Source organism: Erpetoichthys calabaricus, chromosome 14 (assembly GCF_900747795.2).
Source record: "Erpetoichthys calabaricus chromosome 14, fErpCal1.3, whole genome shotgun sequence".
Classification (NCBI taxonomy): domain Eukaryota; kingdom Metazoa; phylum Chordata; class Cladistia; order Polypteriformes; family Polypteridae; genus Erpetoichthys; species Erpetoichthys calabaricus.
Genome location: NC_041407.2, coordinates 94,247,719 through 94,274,254, shown reverse-complemented (window position 1 = coordinate 94,274,254; position 26,536 = coordinate 94,247,719). Strand labels below are relative to the sequence as shown.

Genomic DNA, 26,536 nt, shown 5'->3' with positions numbered 1-26,536 from the left:
TGAGGTAATGACCCTTGAATGAATCCCTTATTCAGATTCAACTGATAATACCATTTTTCCACTTGTCACCATCTTCACAAGCTGTCCATGTGTGCACATAGGTACCAAGATACCCCCTAATGCCAGCCTGATGTTTGATGTACTGCTGGTGGATCTTCACAACCCAAAGGATGACATTACCATTGACTCAAAGAAATCTCTAGAATCTTGCATACGCCAGTCTGTGGCGGGTGACTACATGAGATACCACTACAATGCCACCCTGCTGGATGGAACACCCTTCGATTCCAGGTAATCCTAAGGAATTTTTGAATGAAAGCTAATAATTATCTGCACCTTTTTGATAATTGGGTTTGGGGTGGCTGTACAGCTTTCCCCTGGTGTGCCTTTGGTCACAGTGGTAAAGTTTTAACCTCGGTCTGTCAGTTTCTCTTGCTCTTTTATTGGAGTAAACATGGCTGCTAAAACATTTTTAAGTGAAAGGGTACTGGTATTTTCATGAATGTCTATATAAGTTATCCTAAACAAATATGTTGTTCAACCTGTCTGTCCGATTCTGTTATAGAAAACATTTTTCACAAAATTTGTAAATGCCCTTTTCCCAATAGCTACTCCCGAAACCAGACGTACAACACTTACATCGGGATGGGCTACGTAATTGCTGGCATGGACAAGGCCCTACAGGGCCTTTGCATTGGTGATAGGATGCGGGTTACTGTTCCTCCTCATATGGCCTATGGTGAGAATGGAGTGGGTAAGTAGTACTCCTAAATCCTTTTGAAGTTTTTAATGCACAAGTAGAGTTTCAAACAAATCTTTAGAGCGTCGACGCATGCCAGGGCTGGGGTGTAGAGTACATAATGCAAGGTGCGTCATGTTTTGAGTCTGTGGGTACAGCCTGCTTAACTGGTCAAATCTGTGACAGCTGGTTACTGCACTGCCTGCATTGGGTATTAGAAGGTTTAGTTGCAAAAGTAATCCAAAGATGTCGCTAGGTCAGAAATAATAAGCAAAAGGTTGAAAACTGTGAAGACGTGAAATTAATAAAGAAAGCTCAGGATGTGATTCAGACATCAAAGTCGGGATACAGCGTGGGATTTGGTTGCCAAATGGGGACGTTAAACAAAGTCAAAGAACAGAACTGGAATAGACTAGTAAGACTAGTAAGAAGGATCATGTAGGTTTTTCTTAAGAGGAATTTGAAATCTCAAATAATCAAAGGAATGAACATTCACGTAGATGACATGATGCCACCCTAGCCTGCTAACTGCTTAACAAATGTCAACAAAAATGGCAGTGCCCATAAGAAAACAATCTGACACCATAGAAGAACGTAATTCACTTTCAATATCATTAAAAACAGTTTGAAAAAAAATTAAATAAATACTGTATAACTAGTAGATTCATGTTTTTTCTTTGTTTTTGCCAGTTTTTCATTGCACGAACGCGCAAGTAAATGAGAGCTATTTGCTGTGCTTATAGGTCCACAAAACCCTGGAAACAATGTTTGAAAACGTTTAAAAGACCAAAGAACAGTTGGAGAAGAATCACCAGCCATATCAGGACAGTTAAAGCCTTCACAAGTTTTAAAGCGATTTTCAGTTGTAGCTTTCATTTACATATCTTACTGAGACAGAAGCAGACGGTGGCACTCTCTCATGACTGCCACTCATGTAGTTTGAAATACCCAGCAACTCACTCCAACAAAATTAAACGGGTCTGATTTTACCTTCAATTGTAGGGAACGGCTCTCTTTGCAGGAAAGCTGACAACCAATGAATGCTCATCCAGAAGTACAATGCATTTAATGCAGCAACAACGATTAAGAAACGCAGGTGTTACGGACCTCACAGACAGAACAGAAGCTCGTTTCTCTGTTGTATCACGTTTTGTGTACCATGACAGAATTTGAAAAAGAAAAAAAAAAAGAGACAGCAGAGATTGCTGGGAAACTCTTTGTACCTGTTAACCCTTCATAAAGTACCAGTTCTGTCAGGCAGCAGGCTATTGGCTGTCAGAAAAAGGGGCAAACATGACTGTGCTGGAAGGTCGGCACACAGTCGATAAATTTGACCAGCCCAGCAATTTCCAGTCATGTAAACTGTCATGGTCCAGCAGCAAGACCAGCAACTGACGTCAACAAAGTCTGACATACTGTACCTTCCAACTAGAAGTAGCATAATGAAGAATTGGCTTTCACATAAAAGTTACTCGGTAAGGGTAAGTTAGTCTTTCCTGACCATGTAAACGATGGAGGCATTGAATTCCTGACAAGTACAACAAATAATAACTGCAATGGCCGAGGGTAAACTTAACACTTGATTCCATACACACATTCTTCCTTTTTATCACAACGTCAAGAACATCTGTTTACATAAATAGGAGTATCAACACAGGTGAGGCTAATGGACAAAATCTACAGCACGAACCATGGTGGGCTACAAAAATCTACTAACAGAAGGACCAATTGCGACTTGCTATTTTGCACACAGACACAATCGGTGGCCTTTTTATTAGCCTCCAGAACTTGCCTGAATGCTTGGAGACACAGGTGAGGATTCTGAGCCATGCTGACTTGATAGCATCACACAGTTCCTGCAGATTTTGTGGCAACACATTAATTTAAGAGGTGCTCTGTTGGACTAAGATCTAGAGACCAGGTGGGCTATTGCAATTAACAAAAGGTCACCGTGATTTGTGTGAAACCATCATGAAAAGACAGGAACTTTGTGATGCAATGTGGTACATTTGAAAAACAGCAGACTATAAACGGTCAGCTACAGTGCTTGGGTATGCTGTGGCATGCAAGTGACGGTCAGTTAGTAGTAAGAGGCATAACGTGTGCAAAGAAAACATTAGTCAGCCTGTGCTGTTGGCACAAGACATAAGGGACAGAAGACGGCACGAATAAAAGGCTCCATTTGGCACTTCCTCAAATCTGGGGTTTCTTCTCTGTCTTCTGCCATGGCCTCCTTTTTTCAGCTTCATTAGGGAGACTGTCATTTTCAGAATGGAGTGCTGCCTGATGAATCACACAGTACCATAGTAGAAGTCCTAGAGGTCCCCTGGCTAGGGTCTCCTAGCTTATGGCGCTGACTGGACTTTATAGTGCACTTTTATAGAGTATTTAAAACAAATTAGTAAAATTCAAAGTAACCAGCTACAATGATAAACTGAAATAAGCCAAAGTAAAAGTGTACATACTGTAAGTAGGGATGAACTGAAATATATGTCAGTAGATTGACAGAATGAGAATACCATAGACTCATTATCATCAGCTTATTACTTTATAGTGCCTCACACAGCACTCTACAGTCATATGAAAATGTTTGGGAACCCCTCTTAATTCTTTGGATATTTGTTTATCATTGGCTGAGCTTTCAAAGTAGCAACTTCCTTTTAATATATGACATGCCTTATGTAAACTAGTATTTCAAGTTTATTGGATTAACAGAAAATATGCAATATGCATCATAACAAAATTAGACAGGTGCATAAATGTGGGCACCCCAACAGAGATATGACATCAATACTTAGTTGAGCCCCCTTTTGTAAATCTAACAGCCTCTAGACGCTGTCCTCCTATAGCCTTTGATGAGAGTCTGGATTCTGGATGGAGGTATTTCTGACCATTCTTCCATACAAAATCTCTCCAGTTCAGTTCAATTTGATGGCTGCCGAGCATAGAAGCCTGCTTCAAATCATCCCATAGATTTTCGATGAAATTCAACTCAGGGGACTGTGACGGCCATTCCAGAACATTGTACTTCTCCCTCTGCATGAATACCTTTGTAGATTTCGAACTGTGTTTTGGTTCATTGTCTTGTTGGAAAATCCGACCCCTGTGTAACTTTAACTTTGCGACTGATGCTTGAACATGATCCTGAAGAATTTGTTGATATTGGGTTGAATTCATCTGACCCTCGACTTTAACAAGGGCCTCAGTCCCTGTACTAGACACACAGCCCCACAGAATGATGGAACCGCCACCACATTTGACAGTAGGTAGCAGGTGTTTTTCTTGGAATGCTGTGTTATTCTTCAGCCTTGCAAAGCGCTTTTTGTTATGACCAAATAACTCAATTTTTGTCTCATCAGTCCAAAGCACTTTGTTCCAAAATGAATCTGGTTTGTCTAAATGAGCATTTGCATACAACAAGCGACTCTGTTTGTGGTGTGAGTGCGGAAAGGGCTTCTTTCTCATCACCCTGCCTTACAGAAGTTCTTTGTGTAAATTGCGCTGAATTGTAGAACGATGTACAGATACACCATCTGCAGCAAGATGTTCTTGCAGGTCTTTGGAGGTGATCTGTGGGTTGTCTGTAACCATTCTCACAATCCTGCACATATGCCGCTCCTCTATTTTTCTTGGCCTGCCAAACCTGCTGGTTTAACAGCAACTGTGCCTGTGGCCTTCCATTTCTTAATTACATTTCTTACAGTTGAAACTGACAGTTTAAACCTCTGAGATGGCTTTTTGTAGCCTTCCCCTAAACCAGGAGACTCAACAATCTTTGTTTTCAGATCTTTGGAGAGTTGCTTTGAGGATCCCATGCTGTCACTCTTCAGAGGAGAGTCAAAGGGAAGCACAACTTGCAATTGACCACCTTAAATACCTTTATATCTCATGATTGGACACACCTGTCTATGAAGTTCAAGGCTTAACGAGCTCATCCAACCAATTTGGTGTTGCAGGTAATCAGCATTGAGCAGTGACAGGCATTCAACTCAGCAAAGTTACAAGGGGACCCACATTTCTGCACAGCCAGTTTTTCACATTTGATTTAATTTCATACAACTAAATACTGCGTCACTAAAAATCTTTGTTTGGAAAACACCGCAGTACTCAGATGTTCCTAGGAAATGAAAGACATACCACTGTTATCTTTTTTGTTGAAAGGAGAGTCAATTATTATGCAGGCTGAGAGGGGTTCCCAAACTTTTTCATATGACTGTATGTATTACAGAGCATCCAGTGCAGCCCCCAGATTCTCTCACAATATAACTTAAGTCCTGTTTGTGTTTTTCTTCCTAGACAACATCATTCCAGGCTCAGCCGTACTGGTGTTTGACGTCCATGTTATCGACTTCCACAATCCCAAAGACAATGTGGAGGTCACCACTACATTCAAACCAGAGAATTGCAATGACACCACACAAACAGATGACCTTGTCAGGTACCACTACAACTGCTCCATGCTGGACGGCACGCAGCTGTTCTCCTCGTAAGTGTGACGTTTAATCAGTGGTCAGCTTTACTTAAGGAACCTTATTGAGGGAAAACAAGGTGTACTGTTTTCACAGGCATGACTACAAAAACCCCCAAGAAATCATCCTGGGAGCCAGCAAAGTTATTGATGGTCTGGACACTGCTCTGCATGGCATGTGTGCTGGTGAACGTAGGGTGGCCATTGTCCCTCCCCATCTTGGACATGGAGAAAATGGAGGTAAGAAAGAGGTTTTTATTTGCATTCTGTTATTGTTAACACCTTAAAACACACAAATGGAAAGAATATAGGGAGTCAAATGCACTTTGACTGTGGGGTTTTGGCCATACATCTAAAACAAAGGGTCACCTCCGTACAGGCAATATGCAGCAAAAAAATAAATAAAGTTGATGTCCACTCCATTCCCCTGAACTCCTTTTATGTTAAGTATGTTAAAACAGACAATAGCCAAAGCAAAACAGGAACCACTATACAAAAATATTCAGGCTTTTCAGTCAAAAACGCAGACATTAGTCTCTGTTTTCACCTTTCCTCCATGCTACAACAGCATTTTCAACTTCCAAAAATGGAAGACTTTTGAAAATGTACTCCAGAGTCCTGTACTTCTTAAAATGCAGCCTCAGCTTTGTAATGTAGACAGGTGAAAACAGATATTTGAAAACGCAGACTCTGGTCGCATTCTGATTGGTTGATTCATGCTTATTATGAGGCCCGTCCCTAACTGGATCCTGCTTATCATTCCCTGACTGGTCACCAATTTCCAACATAGCAGACAAAGAAGAGCTGCTTTCCATGGCACTTGTTGTGTTGCTTACCTGTATGCATCTAAATTGTGTTTTGTACAGTTTGAATGCTGCATAAATACACAAAAGGCAAATAATTCACTGGTTGCTACTGTGTTGATATACATATATACTGTGGCCAGCAGTGCTACCACACCTTCAAGGACTTTTGTGTGCACACCCAATGTAAGCAAACATCTACATCTTATGCATTTTCAGTCTTTTTAGTGTGGATGGAGATACTTTTGAAATTATGTGAAAATGCTAGATAGACAGGTCATTTTTTCGAAAATGCAGTAGTGTGGACATAGCCTGAGAATTTAAAAGAACCACTAGGCCACTGTGCAAAAAAGGTGCCTTGTTTGGGTCCAATTCCAGTGGATTTCTTTTAAAGCATTGCTAATTTTCAAGTGTCTGTTTGTCTTCATACTCAAGCCTACAAATGCTGCTTCAGGCTGCAGATCCCAGTCTTACCATGTACGCTGCTTTCTTTTCCACATCTGTGTCACTTCCAGCACGTGGTGTCCCTGGTAGTGCCGTCCTGCGCTTTGAGCTTGAGTTGCTGGATTTTAAGAAGGGAGTCCCAAATGGCTATCTGTTTGTGTGGCTGAGTGACACCCCCGAAAATCTGTTTGAAGCGATGGACCTGGACAAGAATGGTGAGGTGCCTCTTGAAGAGGTGAGCAATGTGATATTCACTTAATCTTTGCCTTTTTCATTAAAAAGTCAGGACAAGCCAATGCTTTGGTGTATTATATTGCACAACTGTTTGTGCTTCTGCCCGCATTTCTCACAGAAGAAGTTACAAAACATGAAGAAAATACGATTAAGAAAGGGTGTTTATCTCTCCTTTATCTGTGAAAATATTTGTCAGGGTGAAAGACATCCCTGGAGACGATTACAACAAAACGTAACCCCCATGTTTCTCTGGTAACGTTTAGAGCAGGGGTGTTCAACGCGGGTCATCTTCTTCTGAATGTCTGTGGGTAGAAGGGAGGCCTTTTAACTTTTATGGAGAAAATGAATGTGAGTGACCTGTAACTGGAATTGTGGATGAGAGGCAATGCTAATTTTAAATGAGGTTGAGCCGCTGAATGTCGTGCAGAGGAGATTCACTTTTATATAAGAATATACAAAATCCTCCATCTGACAAGCCCATCTTTTTTTTAATCACTTGTCACGCCTTCCTCTTCATGGTATTTCAATTCTGTCTTCTTGTACTATTCTGAAAGCTGATCTGTATAGCTAACAAATGGGTACTTGAAGGCCGACATAAGCAGATGTCACATTATGTGTTGCATATGTCAGACTTACCTACCGACTGCCATTGCTGATCTTGTTTTTCGGACCATGTCAAATTATGAGACTGTGCACCGACAATCCAGCCAATAGCATGGGGCCTGATGAAGCCAGTGCTGTATTAAGGATTAACACATATAGCGTCTTTGGCTGCAATCCCTATTTATTCTCCTTTTTTCCATTCTGCCGTGGTATATAAAACACAAGACATCAGCCAAACAAGCTGCTGTTTGTGACATCCAAAGTACACCCATATTCCTTATTGTGGCATTGTAATTCCAGTTGCCAGCTAGAACACACGCAGAGCCCATCCCTATGACTAAAGACATCATAGCAAATCTCTTGACTAGGTAGAGTGAGCCGCTAGCTACATCACATTAGGCACGGCGACGACTGCCGCTGACAGCTACGATTTTGAAAATGAAGACTACGACTGAAAATAGCTAGAAAATTCATGTAATGCGACGTGGCCTTTACATTTATTCAGAAATCACTGGGACTTTCAAAGAAGAACCAGAGTGCGACTTCATTTCTTCACAGAGTCCTTCGATGTTTTTTTGAAGTGTGATCAAAGCCTATCTGCTCCTCAGATTTTAGTAGCACCACACTTGAATTCTGGGAGTCAGTCCACAATTAGCAGTCTTGTGTCACAATAATCCATCTGTGGTCTCCTCTCACATTTTTTTTTTCTTTACTTTCATAGTTCTCCACATTTATCAAGAATCAGGTGGATAATGGGATAGGCAGACTGAAGCCAGGAGAGGATGCAGAAGCCATCATTACAGACATGTTTGTAAACCAGGACCGTGACAAAGATGGACGTATCGTCGCAGAAGAACTTAAGCTGAAGACTGATGAGGATGCAGAAAAAGTGAGGCACGAGGAGCTGTAAACATCAAGAAAATGGAGACAAGGAGCTGGCGAGTTGCACACAAGTGAGTGCCGGGTGAAAACAGGGTGCTGTGCCAAAATCAGGAGAAACAGCAATGCACTCCAGAGAGGTTCAGGTAAAATAAATGATAAATAAATAAATAAATACCTGCTTCTTTCCAATGAATGAATTTTGCACTTGGTTTGACTGGGTAGCTCCTTTAAGAACATGTTCTGTGGTTACAGGCATCACATTTTTTCAAGCAGTAAATCAGAAAGACCTTTCCTTATTTTATAACAGACTTCAGATATGTGCACACTTGGAAATTACCGTTATGAGGATTCTACTTTTTTTTCCAGGTTGAGCTTTTTACCAAAATTATAACTGGCCTACGGGTATTAAAGTAAATGGTGGTGGTGGGCAGGAGGGATGGGGGCAACGGTAGTTAGAGGGGATCAGGGAACGACTTCTCATAGCACTGTTGTAATGGTGTTGTTTTTTTTCAGTAGAGGAGTGGATTGTGTATTTCATGTACCGTTATAATAAACGTACAGCCCTCTTCTGCCAAAACGTACCAACGAGGCAAGCAGTCGGTGTTCAGTCTGCGTGTTTGTATTAGCAGCAGGGAGCCGCAGTGTAATTCTACAAGTGCACAATTTGAAGTCTTCTGTACATGTGCCTCACAATATGAACTTGAGACCAACTAAAATAAAAATAATGCTTTTTTTTTTTTTAAAAAGTGTCTCTTCAGCACTTTTATTTTTTCTGTTTTTTCTCAAAACTATTCATAAGCTGTTTTCTTAAAGGCAGGAAGTTTGTTTATTTTTGACAACTTACTGTAGCTGTCCCAATGAATTCCGTGCTACAACATATAAAACATAATTTGTCAAAGATGGGTTTAAGAAACATAATTATAATTTGAAATTCAATTGATCAAGAATTAAAATGATGTAAGCAAGCTTCATTACCAGCTCCCCGTTCTCAGATAGCCTACTGGACACTTACTCCAGTCTCAGATACGATCCTCTCATAGAGATCACTTTTATAAAGGGGCACAAAAAGAGTGTTAAGTGAAGCCTGAGCTCACATCTGTGATTGACAAATTTAAAGCTTACCCATTTCCTTCAGGTAAGAAACCAGACAGTTACGCAGCTTCCATGAGCCTTGACCTCACAGTACGGCTTAGGCAAGCTCAACTGCTTTTCTAATTTTTCGCAAGCTGACATTTCACATACAATACCAAATTTCCTCTTCTGTTGTTGTCCAGGACAAGACATTTGTACTTTCAATAATGCACTTCATACCAAATACAGATATATAGAACATCCTATCCAAAATAAATTTTTTTCCATTACTAAAATATAAATAAAAGAATTTAGCTTGAAGTGTCTCCATTTTTCCCTAACACTATATATTCACGTGCAGGTTAAAGAGTGCGGTTTTTAAAGTGCTTCTCTTCAGATAAGCAGCCATGACCTGAGTCACTTTAAAACATGGAGTGGAACCGTGAGCTTTCAGGCCGCTGTGGAAGAATGCTGGCTTTCATATTTAGGTGCTGGTCTGGTTAGCTTCCTCTTGAAGCAGATGAAGACTAAAAGAGTACGCATGTCTGGCTTTCTTCAGTTCTGAGCCGAGATGTACTGCAGAATGGCGTTCACAACGTTCAGAGTTTCGTCCTTCTCCAACACAATGTCATAACCCTTCAAATACTGGCCCCTAAGCTTGTCCACCTGTGGAGAGAAGTTTTTAAGAGACTTTTCAAACCAGCCACCTTTGTCAGCGCCAGATGTTTTTTTGGCAACATGCTTCCCTTAACTATAACTGGTCAATTTTTCCACAATTAAAACAATTATCCTTTACTTTTTCCTTCTCTCTTCAACCATTTGTGCTAACGGTTCCCACTCATAAAAACAAAAAGGAAAAAAAAAAAAATCAGACATTTAGGGTTGGTGTTCATCTTCACATACCTTGTCATTCAGATAACCAATCTTCAGGATGTTTTCCATGTTCTCAACTCCATCAGCCATCTGGAGGTCTCCCAAGGAGTCACCCAACAAGATGACATTACGTTGATCGTTGAGCTTCTCAAAATGCCCTGAATTCTTCAGAGCTCCTTCATGCTTGTTGTACGTGTGAATGAGATCACCTTTGAACCCCTGCAAAAGGCCCTAAGGCACAACAAAGAAGTCTCCATAAACAAGGTGGCACATTCTCTGAGAACTTGCTTAGAAAAGAAATAATGCTGTCTTCTCGAGATAACTGCCGTTTTCAATCAGCAGGCAACCCAGAAATGAAGACCGGTAACTCCTTCAGCATATCCCTGCAAATAAACACATCTACCAAAAAACAAACCCACACCCCAGCTCAGAAATGTGATGCACAGAAATTCTTTATCATGTTAACCAATGTAAAAAATTTTTAAAAATCTCCTTCGCTACAGATGATGTTTAGAAGAGCACAGATTGGCAGTGTATGAGCAGGTTCAGACAGCACACAAACTTCAATCTCATCATCAGGGAGAGCGTGTAGAGTTCGGATACCCGTGTGCGGTAAAGGTTTATGGAGATGGCAATTCTGGTAGGTCACTTGTTAAGGGTAACTTTCTCACAAAACGTACACCGAGAACCACAGACACATGGAATAAGTGACCAAACAGTGTGGCAGACAGTAAGACTTTAGGGGCTTTCAAAACTCGACTTGATGTTATTTTTGGAGAAATTAAGTGGATAGGACTGGCGAGTTATGTGGGGCTGAATGGCCTGTTCTGCTCTAGATTGTTCTAATGTCAGGCAACGCGGACTACTGACTAGGCAATTAGAGTAAAATGCAAAGGTTGTGCGTTTAGTTCCCACAGCTGAGTTATTTAACATCACAGGATGATAGAAACGATTGTAGCACAGCTCTACTGGTTAAAGCAGAATGTTCAACACTTACATTTCCATCAAAGTCCATGTAATTGGAGACAACAGTGATGTTGGAGTAGAAAACACCAGCCTGCCGAATGACCTCCTCAAGGATGTCTCCAATTCCAGCAGAGAAAATGAACAGAGGAATGCCATTCTTATGTAGCTGCCTGAAAAAGACGTCAAAACCTTCCCTGTAGGGAGGATAAAACAGCAAATGTGTGGGTTAAAATCTAATCAAATTCAAATAATCAGCCCTGAACCTCCTCTCCCCACCAGGTTTCTAGTAACACTGTAAATGTTCCAAGGCCATGGCTCAATAAGCACGGCCTCTCCAGTAAAGCTACCATGATATCCATCCTGATTTTTTAACCCCCTATAGAGTACGAATCTAGGGGTGCGCAAGTGGCCTACCCTGAGAGCTTCAGGAAGCCAGGAGTAAACTTTGATCTGCATCCATGTTCATCAAAGATCTCTTTCTGCTGCCTTGTCACCAAGGAGTTTTCTTTATCTACTTCAGCGACCTCCACTCCACTGATAGGTGAGTACCTTTTGAGTCCCCGGATTTGGCTTCCTCAACAGAAAGCATGTCGGTGGAATTCAGGAGGTCTCTGAACTGCTACATTCACCACCCGACTATATCCCTAGAAGCTCTCCGTCCTTGCTATACATAGGATGGGTGAAGCACAGTTTCTCCTTCTGAACTATCTTATGGTTTTCCAGAATTGTTTTGAGGCCAGCCTGAAACTCATTATCCATGACATAATTCAACTCTTCCCACAGCTGAATTTTGATTTCAGCCAAGTGTCATCGCCATATTCTGGTTATCCTGTCAGTACCTGTCAGCTGCCTCTGATGTCTCACAAGATACCCAAAGCTTGGAAGGAGTTTTTAAGAAGGGGGACCGAAGAGTGTGTTCCAACTTTAGGAGTATCACACTACTCCTTGGGAAGGTCAAGACCAGAGTGCTAGAATCTGTTGATCGAACCTCAGATTCAAGAGGAAAAATGTGGATTTCGGTCTGGTCACAGAACACTGGACCAGACCTTGACCCTCACGAGAGTTCTGGAGGGTTTGTGGGAGTATGCCCAACCAGCCTACATGTTTTTTGCGGACTTGGAGAAGGAATACGACTGTAGGCATCCTATAAGGTATGCTTTGGGAATATGGGCTACCAGGCCTGCTGTTGTGGGCTACTCCATCTTTTTAAGTCAGAATTTCTTCCAGTGAGTTTGGGACTCTGCCAGGGCTGCCCCTGTCACCGATCCAGTTCATAAATTTTAAGAACAGAATTTCTAGATGCAGCAAAGGGGTGGAGGCAGACTAGTTCAGTGGTCACTGGATCACATCTCTGCAGTATAAAACACTTGAATCGGGCTGTCTTTTGGAGTGTAGAAATCATTCGCTGTTGCTAATATCGTGTACATTCAAGGAAAAGTTTTCTTCTTGTTTTGACATGTTCAAGCATCAAACAAACCGACCTAAATGTTAATGGAGTCAGCACAGAGCTGCAGTGGTTAGTGCTGCTGCCTTGGTCCAAGGGTATCTATGCAAAATTTGCAGGTTCTCCCAGTATCTTTGTTGGGGTGCTTTCACATATTTACATGTTATGCAATATCTCAAAGACATATACATTAGGATAATTTGTGATTCTAAATTGGTGTGCATTTGCATACTCTCGAATGAGCTTTTGCCTACTACCGTTAAGGATTCCCTTTTAACTCTCTGTGAGCCTGCACTGGAAAAAAAGGCTTCAGGAAATCAATGCTGTCTCCTTCTAGCTCCACAAAATTGTTGAACAGGGTTTGTATATAGCAGCTAGACAGAACATTAGAACAACCTAGACGAGGACAAGCCATTCAGCCCGACAAAGTTCACCAGTCCTATCCTCTTAATTCTTGTAAAATAACATCAAGTGTAATTTTGAAAGTCCCTTAAAGTCCTCGTGTCTACCACAATACTCGGTCACTTATTCCTTGTGTCAGTGGTTCTCTCTCTGCAAAGAAAAACTTTGTAATGTTTGTGCAAAATTTACCCTTAACAAGTTTTCAATTGTGTACCTGTGTTCTTGATGAACTCATTTTAAAGTCACCGTCTCGAACCACAGGACTAATTCACTTCATAATTTTAAACACTTCAGTTATGTCTCCTCTTAATCTTCTTTCGCTTAAACTGAAAAGGCTCAGCTCTTTAAATCTTTCCTCATAGCTCATCCCTTGTAGTTCTGGAATCAGCCTAGTTGCTCTTCTTTGGACTTTTTCTAGTGCTGCTATGTCCATTTTGTAGCCTGGAGACCCAAACTGCACACAAGACTCCAGATGAGGCCTCACCACTGTGTTATAAAGCTTCAGCATAACCTTCTTGGACTTGTACTCCACACATCAGGGCGCTATATAACCTGACATTCTGTTAGCCTTCTTAATTGCTTCTGAACAGCGTCCAGCAGTTATGAGTGTTGAGTCCACTGCGACTCCTAAAGTCTTCTCATAAGGTGGACTTTCGATTTTCAGACCTCCCATTGTGTATTCAAGTCTAACATTTTTACTTCCTACGTGTAATACTTGACATTTACTTGCATTCAATTTTATCTGCCACAAACCTGTATGCTGCCCAAGTTCCTCTATGATAATTTGGCTGATGATCTCTTTATCCTCCTAGTTTGGTATCATCTGCAAACTTAACCAGCTGTTTATTTCTATTCCGATCCAACAGTGTCCGAGAGTGTGTAAGACGGTTCAAAATAGAAACTCTTGCTTTGTTCCCTGCCTTAGGTCAGTGTCTTCCATAATTCTTTTCAGTTATTTTCTCAATGTTTTACCAAAATAAAGTGCTAAATACAAACTCCTTCTAACTCAGATTTAAATGTTTCCATTCAATCTCTTAACTCTTGAGGTTTATGTGACAGACTGGTAAATTACAGTACTCCATGATGCTTATTTGGTTTCAGAGACTAGAGATAAAGAGTCAGGAGGCAGATCACCTTACCACCCCGCTAACTCAAACCCTCAGCTAACCCTACACTCCCCCCCCCCCCCCCACTCCCCAAAAAGTTAAAGCAAAACCCTGACCTACCTGAGCATAACATTGGACTCCTTTACCACCTGAGTTATTTGAGATTTCTGAATCTTCTCTGCAACAAGAAAGTTGTGTGCTTTTGTCCACCTAAGGAGAAGGAGATAAAAATATTAGAAATACAACAAGAAACCAAATAAAGAGCAAAACCAAAAAAATAAATAAATTAATTAATAAAAGGAGAACCATAGACTCACCATTCCACCATGAATGGCAGCTTCTCTTCAACAGTGAGGGCAGGATCAATTTCAATTGGGTAGTACGTATTTAACAGGTCCTTAAGCTGTGCAAAGAAAAGTTTGAAAATTTTGTTTCCTTATTTTAATGAAAACTGAGAATCTGGATCCCAGGCCATCACAACTACAAACTGTCTCTACCTGGCCTCTGAAAGACTTTCCTACAAGCATTTCCTCCAATAACAAAATCTTGAAACTAGAGCGTGAATGGAGTGCACTTGTTTACAGCGTGAAGTGTCATGAAAATCAAGTGTGTATTAATGGTTTGCCTTCAAAAAACACAGCCAGCTGAAATACTGCTAGAGAAACATGTAGACTGGAAAGGAACAATGTGATAGATAGATAGATAGATAGATAGATAGATAGATAGATAGATAGATAGATAGATAGATAGATATTTTTATACATGGTCCCCCTAGTTTCAGGGGCTCAAACGTATTTGGACAGACATAATCATAAATATAATGATCATTTTCAATATTTGGTTGAAAACCCATTACTGTCAATGACTCAATTCTGGAACCCATGACCATCTCCAAATGCTGGGTTTTCACCCTAGTGGAGAATCCACTACATCCACTAAACAGTATCATCTCCAGACAGAGGAGCAGTTTCAGCGACAGACTGCTGTCACTGTCCTGCTCCACTGACAGACTGAGAAGATCATTCCTCCCCCAAACTATGCGACTCTTCAATTCCACCAGAGGGGGTAAACGTTGAACATTATTCAAGTTATTGTCTGTTTTTTACCTGCATTTTTTGTTACTCTTTAATTTAATATTTTTTTCTGCTGGAGTACGTGAATTTCCCCCTGGGATTAATAAAGTATCTATCTATCTATCTATCTACCATCTATCTATCTAGTGGTGCTTTGCCAGGCCTTTATTTGAGCTGTCTTCAGTTGTTGCTTGTTCATTGGACTTTCTGCCGTCGGTTTTGTGAAATGCATGTTCAATTGGGTTGAAGTCAGTTGATTAACTTGGCCAATGAAGAACATTCCACTTATTTGCCTTGAAAAGCATTTGGTTTGTTATCGCAGTATGTTTCGGCTTATTGTCCATCTGTACTGTGAAGCATCGTCCTATCCGTTTTGCAGCATTTGTCTGAACCTGAGCAGACAGTATAGCCCTGTACACTTCAGAATTCATCCTGCTACTTCTGCCAGCAGTCATATCATCAGTGAACACCAGTGACTGACGTCCATTCGCAACCATGCATAATCAAGCCATAACACGACCTTCACCATGTTTCACAGATAATGTGGTATGCTACAGATCATGGGTCATTCCTTTTCTTCTCCATGCTCTTCTCTTTCCAGTATTCTGCTCTACTGTGATTTTAGTTTCCTTTGTCCAAAGAAAATGATTGCAGAACTGGTCAGGCTTTTAAAAAATGTTTTCTGGCAAAGTTTAATCTGTCCTTTCTGTGTTTGAGGTTTAACAGTGGTTTGCACTTTGTGGTAAACCCTCTATATTTACTTTCATGAAGTTTTCTCTTTATTGTACACTTTGGCAATGATGGCCCTATCTCCCAGAGAGTGTTCTTGGTTTGGTTAAATGTTGTGAGGGGGTTCTTCTTCACCAAACAAAGAATTCTGCAATTATCCAGAACAGTTGTCTCCTGTAGTTTTCCAGACCTTCTGGGTTTGCCGAGTTCACCAGTGTGTTCCTTCTTTATAGAAATGTACCAAATGGTTGATATGACCACACCTCGTGTTTCTGCTTTCTCTCTATGTAACAGACAACAGGTGAATGCAGCCTGCAACATTATCCAGCATGATCGGTTTGGTGGTGGGTCAGTGATGGTCTGGGGAGGCATATCCTTGGAGGGTTACACAGACCTCCATATGCTAGACCAGGGGTCCTCAATTCCGGTCCTGGAGGGCCGTAGTGGCTGCAGGTTTTTGCTCCAACCCAATTACTTAATAAGAAGCACTTACCGCTCAAGTAACACTTCTGCTTCACTTTAGTTTTCTCGCTCGTTAAGATTTTGAACCCTTATTGCTTACTTTAGTCTTAAACAGCTGTAGACTCAGTTTTTAATGGCTCCTAATTAGCAATAACATGCAAATGACAAAAGAGACCCGCATCTCTCCATTTAACTTGTTACCATTTACCCGTGTGTGTATTTATCAGGCACTATTGGGTTTAATTAAATACTTGGAAGGAAAGTAAAGAGAAAAAAGCGAAGGACTGAGAATTACTCCTCCATTTTAGCCTTCAAATCATTTGGATGATATCCTTAGAAATGGGAAGAAAATCTAGGATATGGGAATTACCTGACATAGCCGAGTTACAGCACTAATAATCCATGAAATTAAATTATTGGCAAGAATTGCTTTCTAATTAAACAACCTGGTTAGAACAAAAACCTGCAACCACTGCGGCCCTCCAGGACTGGGATTGAGGACCCCTGTTCTAGACAATGGTACCCTGACTGCTGTTAGGTGACAAGATGAAATCCTCAGGGCCATTGTCAGACCTTACACTGGAGCAGTGGGCCCTGGGTTCCTCCTGGAGCAGGACAATGCCAGGCCTCATGTGGCCAGAGTGTGTAGACAGTTCCTGGATGACTAAGGCATTGATGCCCTTGACTTATCTGCACGTTCCCCAGACCTGAATCCAACTGAGAATCTCTGGGATGTTATGCATTGGTGCACCCAACAACACCAAGGAGTGCCACAGACTGTTTAGGATCTCACTGATGCCCTGATCCAAGTCTGGGAGGAGATCCCCCGGACACCATGTGCCATCTAACCAGGAGCAAGCTTAGACCTTGTCGGGAGTGCATGCAGATTTTGGTTTTCAGTGTTATGTTTAAATGAGCCCTCAATGGGTTGGGGAGTTTGGTTTCCATTGTTACATCATTTTGTTGTCAATTATTACTCAGTAAAGATTTTCCACTTGAATATTTCGTTCCAGATCCGATGTATGATATAAGTGTTCCCCTATTTTTTTTTCAGCAGTATAGTTTAAAATGAACATTGTGCAATTATGTTTGCATATTACTTAAACAAAGCAATCAGACAAAGACATTCGTACTTGTCCAAAAAAAAAAATAAGCAACATCTTTCCACGCTTCAGTGTCATGATAAACAAGAATAAATAGAAATATATAGAAAAACACAGATGCACACATAGAGCCCACCTAAGTGCACACTCTTCAACAAAATGAGGTTTGGGTAAAAAATGTGTCCATCCTCCAAAACTCACAACACAGCAGGAAACTTAACTTGAATGTAAAGCCATACCTTCTTTTTCCCATCTTCTGAAATCAGCCTGCTGTTGTCAATAATATCTGAAAAGAAAAGCAACGCTAGCTGAGCACAGGTAGGGGATCATGCTAAGGTGATGTCACCCTTGTCCCCATTCACTTACTGTGACAAGTGGGGACACGTGTCCCATTGTAGGCAAATCTAGTTAGAGTCATGTCAAAATCAGAAATGACCTGAAAGTGGCAGAAAGCATAGGGTGAATACAAAAAAAATACATATAGAAAATTTAGAATTGGTGCAGGGCTGCAGTGCCACATGGACATCAAGGACACTTAGGCACATGACTCTACCTGTACTCTGTTGGGTCCTCCTTTGCGAAAGCACTCTAATGTGTCTTCTACCTTCTTCCTGTCACGTATATGGACTGACACGTTATGAAGCTCTGGCACCTGCAAAAAGAAAGCAGTTAGCAAACCTTCATTCACAATGCAGATTGCAAAGATGACAAACGAAGGGATGGATGCACTACGTGATGTCTGGGTAAGCATACATGGGCGCCTGACTGCATAAGAATGGTAAGCACAGAGGTAAGCATGCAGCACAGCAGCACACAGTGTGGCCTCAATGGGTAACAAAGACAAACTGGCAGCACAAACAAGTGAGACACTAATATGGGGTGTCATGGGCAGCAGGCACATTCAGATCTGGATGTTTAAACCACAGAAACAAGTATTGGGAGTACAGTAGTGCAGTTTGCCAGGCTAAATGAAATGTAAATTAAGGTCAGAAATCAAGTGGTAGCTGAATGCTGCGCCAAGTCAGTTCCTAGTGAGCCCCTACCACAGGGGTGCCCAACTCCAGTCCTGGAGGGCCGCAGTGGCTGCCGGTTTTCATTCTGACCCTTTTCTTAATTAGTGACCTGTTTTTGCTGCTAATTAACTTCTTTTGAATTAATTTTAATTGACTTGGTTTTTAAGAAATGTTTCCTTGAATTTCTTCATCGTTCCTCTGAGCCACTGCGGCCCTCCAGGACTGAAGTTGGGCACCCCTGCCCTACCAGCTAACTGAAAGGGGAGCGATCTAGGGAACAAACAAAAGGAGAGCAGCAATGAGGATGAATGGCGGCGTATTCCTCTACATCCACATACACCCAAGTTACTAACCACCTTGCGGCAGACTGGCCTGAGAAGTGGAAATTGTGCATTTGTCAGTGTTAACATGTCCTCTGGGGCACAGTTTCAATTACATTTGCCTTTTCCAACCCCACCTTTTCCCCACAGGTAGACTTAGTGCCAGTGTTCCCTTTCTGAAAAGCAGTATAGTCTAGTGGTGAGGGTGCCAGGCTTCAAATCCCTGGACTGACTGAGGAATTCCATAAGCACAAACCAGAGCATTTTATTGTAATGCAAGGCTTTGTTGACATTATAAAAATTGAGTAGAACCATGATCTAAAGCCGACACCTGCTCCTATAGTTTGAGCCTGAAAAACTCGAGATAATTTATTTTAAAGTACAGATATTCAAGTTTGTAATGAGAAGTCAAGCAAAATGACACCTTTTATTGGCTAACTAAAAAGATTACGATATGCAAGCTTTCGAGGCAACTCAATCTCGCCTGAAGAAGGGGCCTGAGTTGCCTCAGAAGCTTGCATGTTGTAATCTGTTCAGTTAGCCAATAAAAGGGGTCATTTTGCTTGACTTCTCATTACATCCATAATGGCTAACACAGTACAACACCCTAGTACAGGGGTAGGCAACGTCGGTCCTGGTGAGCCGCAGTATGTGCAGGTTTTTGTTCCAACCCAGTTCCTTAACGAGAACTCAATTATTGCTGATGAAGCACATATTGCTTAAGTGACATTTTAATGCTTCATTTTAGTGGTCTCGCTTGTTAAGGTTCTCCAACCTTAATTGCTTATTTCAATCTTAAACTGCTGCATTCAGTGTTTTAATTGCTCCTTATTAGCAATAAGATGTAAAAGACAAAGCAGCCAGCAGTTCTCCAGCTATCTTTTTTCCAATTACATCTGTGTGTGTTCATCATGCACTGTTTGATTTAATAAAACGCTTAATAGAAAAATGTGACAGACTGAAAATGATCTGTTTTAGGCTTCATATCATTTGGATGATATCTTTGGAAAGGAAAAAAATCTACGATATAAGAGCCTTACATTGCACAGACTAACAAGTCATAAAATTAAATAAGGTCTGAGATTGGCAATGATTGGTTTCTAATTAAGCAATTGGGTTGAATGAAAACCTGTAGCCACTGCGGCTCACCAGGACCGACATTGCCTACCCTTGCCCTAGTACTACAGATATTTAAGTTTAAAAGAGAATCCCATCAGTTTGAAAATGCTATCGTTAGGCTCCCAAATCTGAGCAAATGTCATGACACTATAACCTTTTCATTTGTGACTAGACCTGGGCATCTGGTCTGTTTTAGTGCCACCACAGCAACTCAGGTACTCCTCTAAAAAAATATGCAAATATATCTTGGATTCAAATGCTACCTACATACTCACTTAGAGGGGCACCCCCATCTGAAATGCTCATTTCATAGCCCCTGTAAAGAAACCTCCACACGGCGCTCCTGAAGTGAGTGAGATTTTACTTTTAAAACCCAGCATGCACTGTTCCCATACCAGTGAGCATGGCTTGAGGTGCGTCCCAATTTTGTTTCTTCTTTTTGTTAATGTCTGCATCCTCACATGTGATAGTTCTGTATTTAGTGAGTGATATATCATCTATTCCTGCACTTTGCCCTGAGAGTCGTCACGGCGCTCTGCGCATCTCTGAGGTGACCATGTTAGACTGGCCATCGTGCTCTGTGAAGAGGATTACCTGTATGCTGTTTTGTGTTGTTCTTGCCCCATTTTTTATACTCATTGCACTTCCAAGCTACCTAGAAGGGGGTCTTCTCCCTGAATTGTCCTTCCCAAGATTTTTTCCATTTTTTTTTTTCCCTACAAGGTTTTTTTGGGAGTTTTTCTTGTCTTCTTAGAGAACCAAGGCAGGGGGGCTGTCAAAACACATGGCCTATTAAAGCCCATTACGACATTCCTTGTGTGATTTTGGGCAATACAAGAAATAAATTGTTGTTGAAGTTCGACCTTTCCTCTGGTGTTTTTCTGAACTTTATGTGATGCTTAAACTTGATCTTTCACACTTTCATATAACAGGTATCAGCTGTGACATACATGCAGTTCCTAGTTTGTGTCATTGCCGGGTTATTTTACACTATTGCTGCATTTTGAGCAGGTGCTTACTGTGAAAGGCACTATACAGAAACTGTCAGGTTGAATAGTGCACGAGGGTCTCAAAAAACACTGCAGGTTCTCTTACAACAACTGTCATGGCCTGAGCATATTCTGTTTCTCTTACTATAACAATCCAGTCTGGTCTCTCAAATACTTTTGTGCCTGGCAGCTTTTAAATAGGTGCCAGCTGCCTACTAACTACTCACAACAATTAGCAAGATTACTTTAAATCTTCTTCTTCTTCTTCATTAGGCTGCTCCCGTTAGGAGTTGCCACAGCGGATCATCTTCTTCCATATCTTTCTGTCCTCTGCATCTTGTTCTATTACACCCATCAGCTGCATGTCCTCTCTCAGCACATCCATAAACCTTCTCTTAGGCCTTCCTCTTCTCCTCTTCCCTGGCAGCTCTATCCTTAGCATCCTTCTCTCAATATACCCAACATCTCTCCTCTGCACATGTCCAAACCAATGCAATCTCATCTCTCTGACTTTGTCTCCCAACCATCCAACTTGAGCTGACCCTCTAATGTCCTCATTTCTAATCCTGTCCATCCTCGTCACACCCAATGCAAATCTTAACATCTTTAACTCTGCTACCTCCAGCTCTTTCTCCTGCTTTCTGGTCAGTGCCACCGTCTCCAGCACATATAACACTAGCCGACGCCCGCCGTAGTATACGGCGGTGTAAGAATAGGAACGGAAAAAAACGGTGAGAAAGGAATTCAGAAATTAAGTAGAAATAAATACTTCTTGAAAGACGCAGTGTGCATGTAGAATTTCCGGCCAAGTAGGATTACATGTGAAAGTGATAAATAAATCAGACTTTCCGAATTTACGTACTATGGCCATGGCATCCTGATAGTTTTGTTGCATGTATCTTGGACTTCCTGGAAATGTGGACGGTAATATGATCATTTTGCCTACACGTACGTTGTTATTTTCAGCGTTTGCTTGCAGTGCGTCTGATAGTCCTTTATATTGTCCCATGTGCAGATCTTGTTGATGTAATCTGAGATAGTTGAGACGCGCGCCCTCTGTTTTAACATATGCATCTACAACGTACTGTTGGAATAGTTTGCTGCTCGAGTGCAAAATACAAAATGTATTCCTCATTGCTAATCTGTACATGTAAAATTGGAATTGAGTAAGCCTTATTCGCTTGGCGGTTCTTTTATCGGGAACATGTTGTAAATCTTTGTGCCAGCCAATGTCTCCGTAAGGGAATAAAAGTGAGTAAGCCATAGGATTGCAATTCATATTGAGCGTGGAAATCTGTTTACAGGAGTTGCGTATGGGATAGATGCAAATGTCCCTTTCGGCAGGCGTTTCGCCATCTTCTCAGACGAAAATCGCTGCAATATCGATGTGATATGTCAGGGCATTGTATCATCGTAAATCCTGCCTAGGGTTTTCCTTAAAAACCATTTGTACAGATGCTGTTGGATTGGATTGAGTGATTTCATGCATGTGTTTGTATGATTTAGCGAAGGGGTTGATGGTTCTGAGCATGGAATCTAGCTGGAGAAGTACATTTTCACTGCATGCAGAGTTTGCTTTATTTTGTAAGTGGACTTCAGTAGCTTGCGCTGTGTCAAAAACATACAACAGTCCATATCCTGGAGAGGTAGAAGTGTTAGCGTATAGTGGAGAGATTTGGTGATAAATTTGCTTGTGTATTTTAAACAGTATGGTCCGTGACCAGGAGGTTGAGTTATCTGTGCACCCATGGAAGCAAACGCTAGAGAAGAGTTGTATTCTCGAATGTGTTCACGATAATGTTTAGCTTCTGATGTTTGCTGTGTAAGAAGCTGTTGTAAAGACACAGGTGGCTCCCCCAAGGGTGGTAAAGCTACTGTACCGTTGTGGCAGCACCTCGAGTACTTGTTGGATGTATTACGCTCAGCAGGCCATGGAAGAGGACGAATAGGAATTGAGAAATGTTGTGTCGGCGGAACTGGTTTTGAAGTGGAAGCAGGACGAACCAGAAGAGAAATATATATAAGAGATAGCTGGTCTCACTACTGTCCTGTAGACCTTCCCTTTCACTCTTGCTGATACCCATCTGTCACAAATCACTCCTGACACTCTTCTCCACCCATTCCACCCAGCCTGCACTCTCTTTTTCACCTCTCTTCCACAATCCCCATTACTCTGTACTGTTCATCCCAAGATTACTTTAAATATAATTCTCAATTAATTTGTTTCAAAACTCACTCAGTCCAGTAGAGGGTCTCTCGCACCCACAGCCTATCATGGTGGCCCTGAATAGCCAATGCTGGGTATGGTGCTAGTCCTTTGTAGGGCAACCACAGGCACACACACACACACACACACATGGGTATTTCAGAGTTGCCATTCAACCTGACTTCTGCTATACAAATAAAGTATCACACCAATCACAATTTCTTTAATTGAGATGCTTTGGAATAAAATTATGAACACAAATGCCAACATCATAAAAATTCTTGGTCACAGAATGCAGAGGAGTAGCCCTACTTCTAGTGGATGATAATATAAGGCAACCAATATATTCACATCAATGGACATGCGAAAATTCCCTGACCTTGTATTTGCCCAGGTGCTGCCAAATAGCTATAGCCATCTTCAGGGGATTGACTGCCCACTGCGCCCTGTATATCTGGACAGCAGAAGCACAGGAAATGCATCAAGCTAGAATGGAGATTTGCTGGTCAGAGTCACTGACAGATACATACTTCACAGAGGTTAACAACGCCTGCTGGTCAAACTGTCTATAGAAATGTTAGCAAACACAAAACACTTGGAACCAAATGTCATAATAGCAGGTTACTTGAACCCTGATGGACATGCATACCACCAGCCGACACCACATGTTGGGAGGCAGCCACTAAAGGCAATGCTAAACGCTGCTCATCTCGAGCCAACAAGAATGGACACCACAGCCATCTGTCCACTTGCCTTTCAGTGCCATATTGTGAACGGAGATGCCCAATGGTTTACAAATACAGTGGTACCTTGAGATACGAGTGCCTCAACACACGAGTTTTTTGAGATACGAGCCGTCACTAGGTTGATTTTTTGCCTTGAATTACGAACCAAAATTCGAGATACGAGCCATCAAAGAGCTTGTCACTGCACGTTCTGATGAACTGATGACAAAGGAGTTGACGGAACTACAGACGCAGCAACATACGGAGGTTCTGCAGGAGATTGGTATCGCAGAGGAGCCAGGTTATCACTTCAAGTGAGATAAAGGAAGTGTTGGCAAAGTGGGCAAATGTTTTGGGCTTTATTGAAAAGAAACACCCTGAAAATGTTGTAACTGGTTGTGCAGCAGCGGATAAAGAAAAATCCAAAGAATTAAGAGGGGTTCCCAAACTTGTTCATATGACTGACTGTACTTTTCCTCAAAGGAGATCAACAAAATTCTACTCTTCCTCCCTAGCAGTTTCCTCCCCAGTTTCCTAACAAGATGAATCCTTTACTCCATCATGTTGCATTTGTTTTCTTCGTAAGAGATACAGATAAGTATGAAGAAGGGCCTGAGTTGCCTCGAAAGCTTGCATATTGTTTAGTTAGCCAATAAAAGGTGTCATTTTGCTTGGCTTTTCTCTACCTCCAGAATAAGAAATCTATCTAACCTTAGCTAACCTCCGAGCTCTGCAACATTCTGACCTGTCAAGTTAAACCAGGAGAACACTTCTACTTTGTAGCTTCACAGCCTTTATAATTCAGCAAACATATTGTGAACCTTGTTGGGGACATAAGGATTCGCTCCCCTTGTCTCAGTGCTATGTCACAAGGAAAAGTGTGATGTAAAGAGCTACTTTCGTGTTCCTGTGCTTCGCCCTGGCCCAATAACCCGTTTCCCAAGGATCAGATCTTTACATCAGTAGTTATGTATTGAAAGTCATCTGCATTAAATGATGAAGTAATCTCCTTATCTCTGCAGTAATCTACTCTGCCCTCGTTTGTAGTAGTAAAGATCTGTCTTCCTCACTTTCGGCAACTTTCTGCTCAGTCAGCCAGCGTTACCAGATGATGACGAGTTATTCACTTTTTAGCCACATTCAGAACTGTTGGGAGATGAAGACATGGATTCGTCTTTCTTTTCAGACTCACTGTTCACATACTCATTAAATCGTATTCCGAGATGAAAAGGCGCCCTCCTCACGCCCTGCAACTGCATGCTGAGCTCACGTCAAGATCGGAAGGTTCACACGGATATTAAGCCGCAAACGATCTGCTCGATGTTTGCAGAAAGGCGGTAGCCGAACCGGTAAATCAAGCTCAGTTTCTTATGTTTGACTTAACCATTTTCAGATAACCAAAACATGTTTCGTGGATGAATTCCAACCGGCGACGGCAAACATGTCAAACGGTGCAAATATAAAGCCTCATCGAAGCACTTACTCACCATGATGCAAGTCGTCTTTACGTTGTAGTATAAAATTTAAAGTAATTAAAACAATAAGTCGTTATGATAAAAAATAATAACAAAAAAAAAACTAGACACTGACAAGACTCTTCCCGACAGCTATACAAACGACTGGAGGAGAGCACAGCGGCAAAAAGCTCCGCCCACGCTATCTCAAAAAGAGGGCGGGAGACGGTGACGTCGCTCGCCTTATCCCAAGAAGCTATGCGCCTTGGAGTGTTCACGCTTCGCATGCGCGTGGGGATCAGGTGGGTAACGCGGAAACAGGTAGTAAAGTTTTGTGATGCTATAATGACGGTGGAATTTACGGTATAGTGGCTACTCTTGAGTAAAAGGTGCTTGGCAATTTAAAGGACTCTGAAAACTTAAGGGAAAAGATTCTCAGGTCTGATGAGAAAGAAGTTAAACCACTTTGGGCAAAACTCCAAACATTATGTCTGTTGAACACCAGGCGAATGCTCATCGCCTGTTACATGGTGAAGCACAGTGGCGGTAGCATCATGTTATGGGGATGCTTCTTATCCACAGTGGCAGGGAGACTGTTCAGAATTGAGGGAAGGATAAATGCATGCAAAAATTCTGAGCTTTGATAAAATAACTTTGAGCTGTAGGTGCTGAATCTGAAGAGCTAGTTAATAGTTAAAAAAATCAGAATTTCAATATTATTTTTAATGAATACCAATAATGCATAGCAAAATAAAAATATAAATTTTAATAGAACAGTGTATTCACTACACTATCTTTTTGACTATAGCAGGAAATAAAATGTACAGTATCAATTCCAGAAGATGATAAAATAACTACAGTTTCATATATACTGTATTATGGCATTAGAGAAAACAATTGGAAGCAGAATTTTGTTTTTTGTTGTATTAGGTTTTAAGAATAAATCACAGGAAGTTAAAACAAATCAAAGGAACATTCCTAAACATTTGTATTTAAAATTAAAATAAATCATATTCAACACCATTTAGTGGTTATTAAAAGAGAATTTGTAACGTTTCGAGTTTGGGCTGTGCTATTTAACATACAGATGAGCAAAATTATTCACGCAAAATGGAATTCACAGTAAAACTTGGAGTTTAGCTTTGTAGAAATATTTTTGAAAATAATTGTGTTTCATGACCAACGAATATTGAGCCACTACCACATATATTTTCATGTCACCTGTATCCTTTTCCTCCATTTGTTTCTTCTTCTTAATTGTCTTCTCCCAATGCTATTCCCATTTTAATATCCGGCTACTATTTTCTT

The 26,536-nt window shown here is 41.2% G+C and overlaps 2 protein-coding genes across 5 annotated transcripts in view; one reads left to right on the top strand and one right to left on the bottom strand.

Moving 5' to 3' along the window:
- The window catches only part of LOC114665108 (peptidyl-prolyl cis-trans isomerase FKBP10-like), a 37,729-nt gene that overhangs the window by 7,919 nt on the left and 3,274 nt on the right, over nt 1–26,536 (top strand). Inside the window, exons 5-10 of one of the 2 annotated variants that reach the window (XM_028819504.2) lie at nt 102–291; nt 609–754; nt 5,036–5,225; nt 5,305–5,447; nt 6,526–6,689; nt 8,013–8,663. In XM_028819504.2, coding sequence (XP_028675337.2) covers nt 102–291; nt 609–754; nt 5,036–5,225; nt 5,305–5,447; nt 6,526–6,689; nt 8,013–8,201 — 1,022 coding nt within the window. In that variant the 3' untranslated portion in view covers nt 8,202–8,663. The remainder of the gene's footprint in view (nt 1–101; nt 292–608; nt 755–5,035; nt 5,226–5,304; nt 5,448–6,525; nt 6,690–8,012; nt 8,664–26,536) is intronic. The other variant, XM_051936466.1, reaches the window with a different exon arrangement.
- Nucleotides 8,673–26,536, bottom strand: part of LOC114665109 (7-methylguanosine phosphate-specific 5'-nucleotidase-like) — a 37,755-nt gene continuing 19,891 nt past the window's right edge. The window contains exons 1-9 of one of the 3 annotated variants that reach the window (XM_028819505.2): nt 25,262–25,420; nt 17,956–18,054; nt 17,769–17,838; nt 17,642–17,688; nt 14,353–14,438; nt 14,156–14,245; nt 11,115–11,277; nt 10,148–10,348; nt 8,673–9,910 (exon numbers count right to left, since the gene is read on the bottom strand). In XM_028819505.2, the coding sequence (XP_028675338.2) occupies nt 9,800–9,910; nt 10,148–10,348; nt 11,115–11,277; nt 14,156–14,245; nt 14,353–14,438; nt 17,642–17,688; nt 17,769–17,838; nt 17,956–18,054; nt 25,262–25,264 (870 nt within the window). In that variant the 5' untranslated portion in view covers nt 25,265–25,420 and the 3' untranslated portion in view covers nt 8,673–9,799. Of the gene's footprint in view, nt 9,911–10,147; nt 10,349–11,114; nt 11,278–14,155; nt 14,246–14,352; nt 14,439–17,641; nt 17,689–17,768; nt 17,839–17,955; nt 18,055–23,428; nt 23,483–25,261; nt 25,421–26,536 lie in introns of those variants that run through there. The other 2 variants (XM_051936474.1, XM_051936473.1) reach the window with 2 other exon arrangements.